Source organism: Cotesia typhae, unplaced genomic scaffold (genome assembly GCF_013202065.1).
Source record: "Cotesia typhae breed Kobodo isofemale line unplaced genomic scaffold, CoteBio_Ctyphae scaffold_152, whole genome shotgun sequence".
NCBI classification, from domain to species: Eukaryota; Metazoa; Arthropoda; class Insecta; order Hymenoptera; family Braconidae; genus Cotesia; species Cotesia typhae.
The window spans coordinates 3264880-3277215 of record NW_027423776.1 but is presented as its reverse complement, the minus strand read 5'-3'; the positions used below and the strand labels follow the sequence as shown (position 1 = coordinate 3277215).

At 28.6% G+C, this 12336-nt stretch overlaps 2 protein-coding genes across 2 annotated transcripts; both read right to left on the bottom strand.

The window, feature by feature from the left end:
• Positions 1 to 297: 297 nt before the first annotated feature.
• On the bottom strand, positions 298 to 3743 carry LOC141536003 (uncharacterized). The gene is given in 4 exon segments (XM_074256199.1): positions 298 to 1487; positions 1490 to 2014; positions 2718 to 3242; positions 3699 to 3743. Coding segments are annotated over 2 exon segments (1245 nt in total). The 5' UTR covers positions 1953 to 2014; positions 2718 to 3242; positions 3699 to 3743; the 3' UTR covers positions 298 to 705.
• An 890-nt stretch (positions 3744 to 4633) lies between these two features.
• LOC141535686 (uncharacterized) lies at positions 4634 to 11215 on the bottom strand. The gene is given in 9 exon segments (XM_074255761.1): positions 4634 to 4952; positions 5034 to 5430; positions 6493 to 6653; positions 6866 to 6970; positions 7044 to 7346; positions 7462 to 7500; positions 7503 to 7688; positions 7769 to 7985; positions 10593 to 11215. Coding segments are annotated over 9 exon segments (1749 nt in total). The 5' UTR covers positions 10695 to 11215; the 3' UTR covers positions 4634 to 4713.
• Positions 11216 to 12336: the final 1121 nt, after the last annotated feature.

The following is a 12336-nucleotide window of genomic DNA, read 5'->3' as shown; positions in this document are numbered from 1 at the left end:
AAACGATGAACTAACGATGTGATAAAAAAAAAAGTTCAAAATTAAAAAAACTTCTGGGGTGCTATCTTAAATCTCGCATTGGCTGTTCCAGCGCACCCTGGCGGTCGTAAATGTAAGCTATGAATTACTTTTTTAACTGTAGTTTCGTATCTTTAAAAAGATTACTACACATTTTTATTTTATCTAGTCTAGGGCGGATATATTTCTCCAGTAAAAAAAAGTCAGAATTGAAAAATCTGAGCGAGCTATAGTATGTGCTGATAAAATTTAATAATTTTAAGTGAATAAATTGTTGCAAGTATAAATAATTGATTAAAACGGTAAAATAAGTGATTAATTCATCTTGATGATAACAAATTAAGTTAAAAAAGTACCTCAGAATTAAAATAAAATTTTGTAACCCCGAAAAGCCGTTCTGCTTACAGTAATAACATTCGGTAGTCTGGCGCTCCGTTTTGAACGGAACTTAGCGCCAAATTCTACCGAATTTGTTGATATAATTTTATTGCAGTCGCTTATAACCATTGCGTTTATCAGTAAAGAAGTCATTGGTAAGAACGAATATTAATTCGTCAGTTTTTGTGTAATTAATTTGTTTAAAATAGAAAATGATTGGACACATGTGTACACATTTTTTTGGTATATAATTCATTAATATATTCAATAATATTACAACTTTTTTTATACGATTAGTGAACTACTAATTCACCAATGTCTCAACAGATACCTAGTGAAGCTTCTCAAAATACGTCTAAAAATATTTCTCCATCTCCGACAATAGCGTGGTCCTCCTGTCCCAATTTGAAAATCATCGGAACTATTTTTCTGATTCAGTTTGACCAAAACTTTCGGAACATTCCACCTGCCTCTAGCTCTCTTTTGTTTTTCTCTGACAAGAAATTTTTTAAGAAATAGCTCAATAACGAAGGAAGTAGCAGAGCAAAGTAATCCGAGTCCCAGCAACACAAAAGAGAAGTACAGATCGTCAAAATCTATCGGACGATAGTATATCAATGCTCTAGCTTTCTTTATTTTTATCCCCCGCATTTCATCCGCGATCTTATCATTAGTCCACTTTTGCGCGAGTCCCGAGTGCATCAGTATAATCATCAGATCGTTGATTTTGTTCTTAAACGGTGAATTTTTCCGTACCAACTGCGCGTAGTATCCTGTGTGAACAACTTTTTTTGGTTGATGCAGATCGAGTTCACCGATGACAGGCAACAGTTTGACTAAGTCATTGATACAAGCAACGGACGCGTTATTCTGAATTTTCTCTTTACAATTTAAGTGATGGAAATTAGTCTTCTTCAAAAGCTCTGGATCTTTGATATAATGTCTAGCATGTTGATAAGTATAAATTTGACTATAACGGGGGTCTTTTAGGTTCTCTAGAGTTTCAACATTTTTTCGGAACTCGTTCCGCGTTAAGAATTTAGCCAGTCGTCCGCTGAACGTCCCGTGAAGTATCAGAAAATACAAAAAATTGTGGTGAAGAATATGCGTAGTGATGTTGTCTTCATCGGCGTGTATATCTCGTTGTTAATCAGCAATCGGAGAATCTCGAAGACAGCAAACGTAAGGTTACGAGTGTAAAAGTAGATGATAACGAATGTGATTCCCAGAATCACTGCTGTCGAAATGACTATCAAGTAGCCGTAGTAGTTATAAATTTTTTCCAACGGGGTCATAAGTCCACGGTTGTTTGTTACTATGACAACTGAATAATACCTTATGGGAAACGCAATGGAAAATATTTCTTCTGATCGAGTACTTGGAGTAACAATATGACTTTCCAACAAAATGTCAAACCTATTTTTCCGCATAAGCTTATGAATTTCTGAGCTCGATAGTATTTCCAATGAAGGAGTTACGCCGAAGACTTTTTTTAGGGTGTTTGAGAGTTTTACGTCAAAAAAAGGTATGTTGTACTTTTTGCCCAATGAGACCATTCTCAATTGATAGTTTTTAAGATTCTTACTGACGTCATAAGTGAAGTCATGACAAATATTATCTGAAAAAACAATCAGTTCATTTTATATTTATTCAAAATTAGGGTATGCCAAAAAGTAACTTCCGTGAAGAACCTTTTAAAATTGGAATTTTGAGTTCCGCTTTGAACAGGGGCTGTGTTTGGGTGTTTCCTGAGATATTTTGTGGTGAGACGATAAATTTGATTTTCATAGAATTTTTAACAGAAACTTAGTTTGGGCATTTCTGCTGAAAATTCAAAATTTGGTCGGAAGTGTCCAATTGAATCTTCTGTTAAAAATTCTATGAAAATCAAATAAATCCTCTCACCCCGAAATATCACAGGAAACACCCAATCACAGCCCTTGTTCAAAGCGGAACTCAAAATTCCAATTTTAAAAGGTTCCTCACGAAAGTTACATTTTGGCATACCCTATTCAAAATATAAAAAAGAGTAATATGTAAGCAGAATTATACATTTTTAGTAATTATTTGAAAGTAAAGACCACAATATTTTAACCAATGAGAATTATAACATTTCCTTCGAACGACAAGACATTATTTTTCTTAGTTCATCAAAAATAAAATAATTAAAGAACAAAAATTTGGAAAGAAGTTGACTTGACAGGCCATCACTGAAACTTACCAATGTATGAAATAATTAATGACAACTATGTCTATCAAATAAAGGAATTTAATCAAATAAAGTTAACAATTAACAAATATTTTTAAGATCAAGAGTATACCTTTTGAATAGTATCGCTGATAAATAAACAGCTCAATTTCTTCATTCCTTCCATTTTTTTTATGCTTTGAAATTTGTTTCCCAAACTTTGATCTATTCCAAATCGGTGGAGCCCACGTAACTCCGGGAGTTTGTGTAAGTATCAAGATATTTGTTTTGTGCTCGATGCAAAAAAATATGTTTTCGCGTACTGTCTGTACTGAGCTTCAGTAAAATGATTCAAAGACCACTTGCAGTCATGCGTCCCATCATTTATGATAAACAATAGGCCCTTGGTAAAAAGATGAAACTTTTCATAAATATCAAGCTTAGTAAACTGTTGTTCTTTGAATTTTTTAGATGTTGTAATAATAGCATCAACATCTTCCTTTAATTGTACTTTTTTGGGTTGATGTACATCTACAGAAACTACCGGCAGCTGAAAGTTTCGTAGAGATTCGAAAATGTACTTGCTTCTTAATTCAGTCAGATTAGCCAAGTTCAAAATATTTTTGAAATGTGGGAAACATGATTGGAGAATATGAGCCTGAAAATTTCATTACATTTTATTAATTGATCAAAATAATTGATCGAGAGATTTTAGTTCTGATATAAAATGATAAGAATTAAAAAAAATTTTAATCTTTATTTTTAATTACTTTGAGTTCCTGGAGGAACTAGCTTCAAAAGCTTTTGGACTGAGTCAACATTTTTTTGAAAATTTTTATAATGAGTCAAAAACTAACACATTTTCACTGTTTGGACTAATAGAAATATAACAAATTATCATAAAATCTTAATCAAATGATTTTTTTATCTTTTCAAGGATTTATGTAAAATCAAATAATGTTTAAACCAATCAATTTTTTTTTACAAGCGTGAATGATTACTGTTATTTTTTTAATTCAACTGTTCAAACCTATTCAAGTCTGATGTATAGAAATTGTAATATTTTAAAAGTAAATTTTTTTATAAATCTCCTAAAATCTAAAAGCATACTTACAACAGCATCCTCAACAGGATTTCTTTCCACTCTCATCAATTGAATCTGGTGCTCAAGTTTATCTACCGCTTGCAATGAATCACTAAAAACGCTCAGCAAAATGCAAAATTTTATTAATCGTCTTTGCATCGTTGAAAACTATTTTTTGTATAATTAATTAGATATACATTTATTCTATAAAACCGAGTGATCAGACATGCTTCCCAAAAAATACTAACCAGTTGTTTACAAATTTGTTATCCTTCTGCGCGTCTCTTTAACGAAACAATATTAATTTATTTGAAAGCATTAATACTATCAGCCCAGATGAAAGGATAAATTATAAAAATAACTTATTAATTAAGGTATGTCTACGAAATTTGTTTTGATAATTCAATATAAATATGCATACTACTAAGTTTAGTTGGTTCTTTTAATGGATTGTCTCATAAATTTATTATGCGTTTAATATAATTTTAGTTTATGCATGACAGATTTTGTGACATGAAGAAAGATTGAGGGGTTATCATGCGTAATGACTGGGCATTATTAGATAATTTGATATTAGGTTAAGCCTACAGGCCCTGCAACTTTCCGCTAATTTCAAATGCAAGTGCTCTATAAATTTCACCTGTTACGACGTTTATGACAGATATTTTGAGATCTTCCAGCTCCAAGATAGAATTGTTGTACGTTTTGAGCTCTTCGAGCTCCAAAATCTAGTTTTTATTCAGTAAGACTTTTAAAAATATTTAAGCTGATGTAACTTTCGGACAAATCATCCGATTTTAGAACGCTTGACGGCATTTAGTGTGGTTGAAAGAGCTTTACTAAAATTTTCAGCAAGAAATCCGAGATTTTGTAATGACATTTTACTTCATTGAGTAACTTTTGAAATCTCCAATATTTTTTTAATACAACATTATTTTGAAATAATTTTACATTTAAAGCAGTAATCATTTAATGATATTTATTTTTAAATAACAAAAGATACAAAAAAATCTTAACACATAAATATATTAAAACAATGTTTTTCTTATAAATCTAATCGATCAACACGGAACTCATTGTCAGTATCTGGAAATGTATATTCACAAGTATCTATCTCAGATTTTAAATCTTCACCTAGTAAGTTCAACTCACTAATTTTAGTATTAAAACATTTCGAATCTTTAGTATCTGCTATAACATGAGATGATTCTTCAGGTTGGCAGTGATTTTCCTCGGCGTGAACGTTTTTTATTTTTGAGATTATGTTTGATGGTGAAATTTTATCTACAAGCAATAAAAAAAGTGTTATTTCAGTCTAATAAATAATAAATTTTGCATTTCAATGTATTTTATTTAATGTATTACTATTGTCTGCCCTACTTTGAGAACTATTCAAAATTTCCTTATTGATATCAGTCGTCGCAACTTCAATACTCTCTAACAGATTTTTATTCGAAATATCGTAAAATTGTATGTAATCAGTGTTATGTATGCAATGTATCAACTTTTCTAAATTCTCTGGAATAATAAACTTCTTAAACACAGCCGCTTCTTCTGGTATATCACTCGATTTACAATATGGAAATTCTATCGTCATATATCTTTTGTTATTCCATGAATAATTTTCTTTAATCAATTTCAATGCATGACTGTCGATATTACGATAAATTATCGGTATATTTGTGTCTTTAAGTGGAGGGGATGTTACCACAGCAATTACGTCGGCTTTTTGAAATGCTGCATTGCACCAAAGACCTGGATCCTAAATAGGAATAAACCATTAAATATCAATCGATCAGTTGTTATTTTTTAAAGTACTCAACTAAAACAGTTATTTAGGTAAAATATATTTGAATTACTGATTATATTCCATCTAACCGAATATTTATTATTTCGGCGTAAATTTACTTGCCGTATTCAAATAAAATGCATTTTTACATCCCTACTAATATTATAAATGTAAATGTAAGCTTGTTTGTTATTTTTTCACGCGAAAACTACTTAATTGATCATTATGAAACTTTGTACATACACATATCGCGTTCCAGATGCCATGAGGGCGTATACCAGCAAAAGGTCCCGGTGAAAAGCGATAAAGGCGTATAAAAAATTTTTTTCGGGAAACGACGTAGTTTTGTCCGAAATGTGGAAAAATACTAAAAAAAATTTTATACGCCCTTATGGCACCCAGGAATCACAAGGGCGTATAATAAAAATTCTGTTTTTTTTTCTCCAAGTCCAAAAAAATTTTTAGTTTGAAGAAAAATTTTTTTACATTTCTACACGTTTTATATAAAAATACGTCGGTTCCCAAAAAAATTTTTTTATACGCTCTTATGACATCTGAGGTGAGTCCCGGGAGCCATAAGGGCGTATAAAAAATTTTTTTTTTGGGAATTAACGTATTTTTCTATGAAACATGTAGAAAAGTAAAAAGAAATTTTTCTTCAAACTAAAAATTTTATTGGACTTGGAAAAAAAAACAGAATTTTTATTATACGCCTTTGTGGTTCCTGGGTGCCATAAGGGCGTATAATTTTTATACGTCCTTATAACATCTATAACGCAATATTCTTGAAGGTATTAGAAGTAACATAGGATACTTTTTATTAAAAAAAAAAAAAATTATTTTTTACAAAAAATAAAAAAATTGTTTGTCAAAAAATTAGAATCACATTAATTCAATTCTATTGGAATGTAATGATCTTTGATATTTATCTAAAGGCTTCAACGCGAGCGAAGCCGCGAGTAAAAGCTAGTATTTACATAAAATAAGAAAATTTATACTTTTAACAAATTATAGTTTAACTAATTTTTCACGTACCTTCGAATCAGTTTCGGGAATGTCAAGTACATCCATCATTGCATTAATGTTACAACTTTTTAAGTACTTTGCTAAGTCAGAAATCACACTGATATGCGCCAAATGCGTTGGTGAATATACTAATAAACAATTAGGTTTCCTATTAATTCTTTTGAAAATCTCTGCAAACAAACAATATTAATTAATCATCAACCGCGATCACCGCTTTGAAAATAATTATATTAATCATTCAGATGAAAAATTATAAATTCTGTTGACATTTGATTGAAATAACTACAGTCCATTAAAATCAATAAATTTTTATATTAAATTTTCAATATTGAAAATAAATGAAAACTATTAATTAAAAAATCATACTCATTACAATAAATACCTCTTTTTTGGTATAATTTATAAAAGTAATAAATAGCGTATAATATCACAGGTGGAATCCACACAACACTGACAATCATAATTAATAAACGTCTCGTGGGTTGTTCTGTAAAAATAATTTTATATTTCAGTAATTATTCAATAATACTTTCTATTAAACAAATAAATAAATAAATTACTTGTGCTAATAACTGGAGATGTGCTATTAACACATCCGTAGTCACCACAATCGGGATGCATTGCAGCGACTTTGAAATAATGAACACCTTCGGTAACAAGAAACTCATATTTCAAATGTTTCCTACCATTCGCTGGCAAGTCAAATGATTTTATTAATTTAGTGTCATTATTAATCATCCAAATTCTGTAACGTGTAACATTATATTTTTCTGGCACGGATTGTATGTGGAGAGAGAGTTTAGCATCTGAAACTTCGATGTAAAAAAATGGAACATAGTTCTGGACATTTTCGATACTTTTATCTGAAAACAAAGACAATAAATTATTGATTAAGTTAATTATTGTAATTGTAAGCAATTAAATTATTATTATATATCATAATAACTAGCATAAATAAAAACGGCAAGCTTAACATACCAATAGATAGGTGATCAGGAACTTGAAATACCAACTTTTACTATACTCATAATTATCTCCAGTAATGAGGTATTCTAGTCTATAAGGAACACCTTCAAACGAAGAATTTGAGAATGGACAGGATATGAACAAATTAGGTAGTTCATTTGTTTCCGTAAGATCACCTAGTTGGATATGTCTGCAGTATGATTTTTGTGCTCCCAATTCTTGATATCTAGTAGTCATTCCTACAAATTATATTTATAAAACTTAGTTTTTAAGAACAAATCTTAATTTAACTCTGGTTATTTTTTGTATAAATACTCACGGTTGAACGCTGCATTATTGACAGTAAGATTAAATGCCGTGACTTTAGTGTGAAGTTCAGGGAAAGCTGCGACGTATGCAGATAATTTAATATCAGCAAATGGTATTTTTACTCGTGATACTGGTCCTGAATGATGAAATTTAAAATTCATACAATCGATATCTTTCTTAATTGGTGTAATGAGACATCTCGATTTTTCAGATGAAAAAGTTGCTGTCTGAAATTCATAAAAAAATTAGTATTCAACTAAATTCCAAACAATTCTAAGTCAATATGATTTTCATCTTAAGGGAGTATTCTATTCTAGAAGCATGAATTTCAGGTAATTTTTTGAAGTGCCATAAAAAAAAGGCAATCAATATTTTCACCATCCATTTATTCATAAGTTATTTATTAACTTTACAAGAATACAGAAAAAAATAAAAAAGTGAAAAAAGTTGAAAATTTTAAAAATTAGCAGCTGATGAAGTAGGGGTCTCAAAAATTCCCACGGAACCATGCCCATGATTCCAACCCTCCTAGCGAACTGAAATAAAAAAATAAAAAGATTATTAATCAAGAGTAATGTTGCTATGGTATGAACTAGGGAAAAGTTGAAAAAAATTTTTTACAAAATAGTGACTGCCTGAAAAAAATTTTTTTGTACTACTTTTTTTACTTTTTTGAATTTTTTAAAAATACTAAAAATTGAAATTTGGGGATGGCCGTAGTTCAAGCCATAGCGAAATTACTCTAGATTGATAATCTTTTTATTTTTTTATTTCAGATCGCTAGGAGGGTTGGAATCGTGGGCATGGTTACGTGCCAATTTTTTGAGACCGTCCCCCAGTTCATCAGCTGCTAAATTTTTGAATTTTCAACTTTTTTTTTTATTTTTTTTGTATTCTTGTAATGTTAATCAATAACTTATGAAGAAATGGATGGTGAAAATATTGATTGCCTTTTTTTTACGGCACTTCAAAAAATGACCTGAAATTCATGCTTCTAGATTAGAATACCCCTTAATCTTATACATTTTATAGATACTTTTAAATATACATATTCTAGATAGGGAATGAATTCCAGAAAAAATAGACCTGGAAAAATTTTTTTGTAACAACAAATGGAGCAATCATTCTGGGGTGCTTGTTTTTCAGGAAAATTGTGGGTGTGATATTTTATAATAATTTTAATGAAATAATATAAATTTTTCAAAACTTTAAAATTTTTCCGGGTCTATTTTTTCCGATTACCCCTACCTAATAGTGGTATTGATGCTTTTTTTATAGATTTAAAGTGAGATAAATAGTTATTTTTGTTTTTTCAAGATATTAGTTATAATTTATAATAACTTCTATCATTAACAATTTCCGAGCATTCCAACTTTTTTCATAAATAAAAAAAACAGTATATTTTTAAAAAATAAGAAAATTAATAAAACCGATTAATTCGAATCTTTATAACCAACCCGGTAAATAGAAACTTCATTAGAGCTTTTTTTTTTTAATTTAACAATTCCTCACTATTTAAAATGATTAAATTCAAACACTCAATAAAGTTCAAAGCGTTTTTTAAAAGTATAAACAAGTTTTTCAAAAATATTTTTATTCACATTAGGGAAAACTAGTTTCAAACTTTTTCATCGCAAAGATATTACAAATAACGTTTCATCAGTTTAAATAATTTACTAAAGTTCGAATTTTTAAAATAATAGATTAAAAGTAAAAATTTTCAATTTAGTATGTAATTTTTTTTTTTAATTATTTGTTTATTCATAATTTAAAAAAGTTTTATCATCACAGCAACATTTACTCATTCTTAAATTAATAGTTAACAAAATTCAAATTTGTTTATTTATTTTCGTTCTTGGCAATTACTTTTTTCTTCGTGTAATAGAAGAAGGAAAAAATTACAATGATTTACGGATATTAATTTTTTAAAAATGATAAGAAATAAAATAAACAGACATTTGATAATTTTGATGCTATTTTTAAAAGATACATTATTTTAGAAATTTTATAAAAACTCCAGGTGTGGGAATGTAAAGAAAAATGACGAGTGCAATTTTTTTTAAAATATTTTTTTACTGATTTATTTTTAAACAATTTAAGCAATTAAATAAGAATAAGATAAAATATGATTTTAGTCTTATGAAAATTATATTTTCTATGAATACATAGAATTTATAATAAAAAGAAAAAAAACAAGTGATTTAAAATAAGTCCGTTTTTCATAAAAATTAAGTTAGCCGACATCTGAAAATTTTTAGAATTTTTTTTATTGAAAAAATGATTAAAAAAAAATTTTTACTTGTAAAAAACTTTAAAAACTGTAAGTGCATTTTTTTTTAAATATTTTTTTGTTCTAATTTAATTATTAAAAAAATCTAAAATTAAAACCGTCGACTAACTTTAGTGTTATACGTTTTTCAAAAAGTTTTTGATATTAAAATTTTTATTAAAAATTAAATAACAATTTTAATTATGATCTAGATAATAATTATGACGAAGGCCATAGCTATGACATTTCCTTCATATAGTTAATCAAAAATTATAAACATAATTCGGACAACTTTATTTATTAAAATCAAATTTTTTTCATGAAAATTAACTTAGCTAATAGTTGATAATTTTAAGAATTTTTTTAACAAATAAATTATGGCAAAAAAATTCATAAAAAAATTGACATCTAGAAATTTTAAAAAACTACAAATGCAATTTTTTTAAAATAATTTTTTGGAGTAAATTTATTCGTTAAAAAAGTTAAAAAATTGTCAAGTGACAGTCAACTTTAATGTCATATTTTTCAAAGAAATGGAGTGGAAAAATTAATTATAATTGCTTACTGTTTTATGACAAAATTCAGAGTAGCACTCTTTTGATGCAAATACAGTCGCAATAAAACAATATATAAAAATCACTAGAGTAAGTTTTTTAGTTGTGCACATTTTACTTAGTTTATGGTATAAAATAATTGGTAGCAAGTCGTTTCATGTGAAAAGTATTTTTTTCATCATTATTATTTAATTAGGTTCGATTCAGTCTTACATATTTACGATTAAAGTAATGTACTAATGTTTCTGTTGTTAATTCACATTGTTTATTTATTATAGATATTGATTTTGTTTACTCAGTGACAATAAAATGATTATTTTGTACTGGTGACACACTACCACAGCTGACAGGTTGAGTAACTGGAACTGTGGACAAAGAGATACATTCCCAGAAGACGAAGGGGGAATTCATTGTCAGCCATATTTTATCCGAGAATTAAGCGGGAACTTTTGAAACACCCGTCTATATTGTCGCTTTTATTTATAAATTGTTTAGCGGTATATAATTGAAAAATTAATTCTCACTTTTTTTTTTTTAAGTAACTGATAAGTAATCTAAAAAATCCCAGTATGAGAATTTAAAAACTGTACTACATCTTTTTAAATTCTGTATGCGTAATAATAAATGAAACATGCTTTTACAACTGGTTTGAATTTGTTTTTCAGTATGAGAAATTCCAATCTTTGATTGTAAAGTTTTCTTCTTCAATGCAAAAACTCATATAGGTGATTTTTCGAATTTTTATGATATTCATGCAAAACAAAATTGTAATCGCCCCTTTTCAACATCCTATTCTTGAAAATTACAAATAACATTCATAAAAATTGAATGCCCTAAAAAAAAAAAAAAAAAAAATACGCAGTTGCAATTCTTTAAAGCTATCCCAGTTAGCACAAGCGAAACGAAGTTCACGTTAACCTACGGCCGGAATTTGACGTAAAGTTTACGCTAACAGTAGAGCAACACTTATACTTATAACTGTTGACGTGAAGTTAACGTTAACTTTCTGCAACTTTGCGTTAACTTTGAGCAAGCCTTAATGAAAATTCCGGCAATAGATTTACACTAACTTGATGCGTAAGTTAAAGTCAATTTATGAGAAACTGTTGCAAATGCAGAGATTGACGCGAAGTTAACGTAAAGTTGACGTAAACCATTGAACATCAACTTAGTTGATGGTCAACCTGTGCTAACTGGGCATATACCCTGATAGCCAGCGCTTTCTCAGTAAGTAGTTGACTTCTAGTAGTTACGGTTAACTTATACATCAAGTTAGCGGTGATTCTTCACTAACAAATATCAACAAATAAAAAAAATTTTATTATTTTTACAAAGAATTTTTATATGAAAAATCATGTAAATTCTACCTGATTTTGTCTGATAGTTGTTAAACAATAGTTGTAAGCAAATTGACGGAAATTTACACAGAAAAAAAAAAAATTTCTTGAACCAAAAAAATTATAAGGAAGACTGAAGTTATTTTGGAGCAAGAAAAAATTTTCTTGGCTTAAAAAAATTTAACTTCGTTCAAAAAATTTTCAGTCTTCCTTAAGACTTTCTTGATTTAAGAAAATTTACGCTTGATTCAAGATTTTTTTCTTCTTGCGTACGGCCGCAACTTGAATACAAGTCATCAATCAAACTTGTAGTTAAATTTCCTTTCAACTTGACTACAATTTGACGGAGATACTTGTACAGCAAATTTTGACGTCTATTTGCAGAGTAAGTTATAGGTAACTAATAAGTAATCGCTTG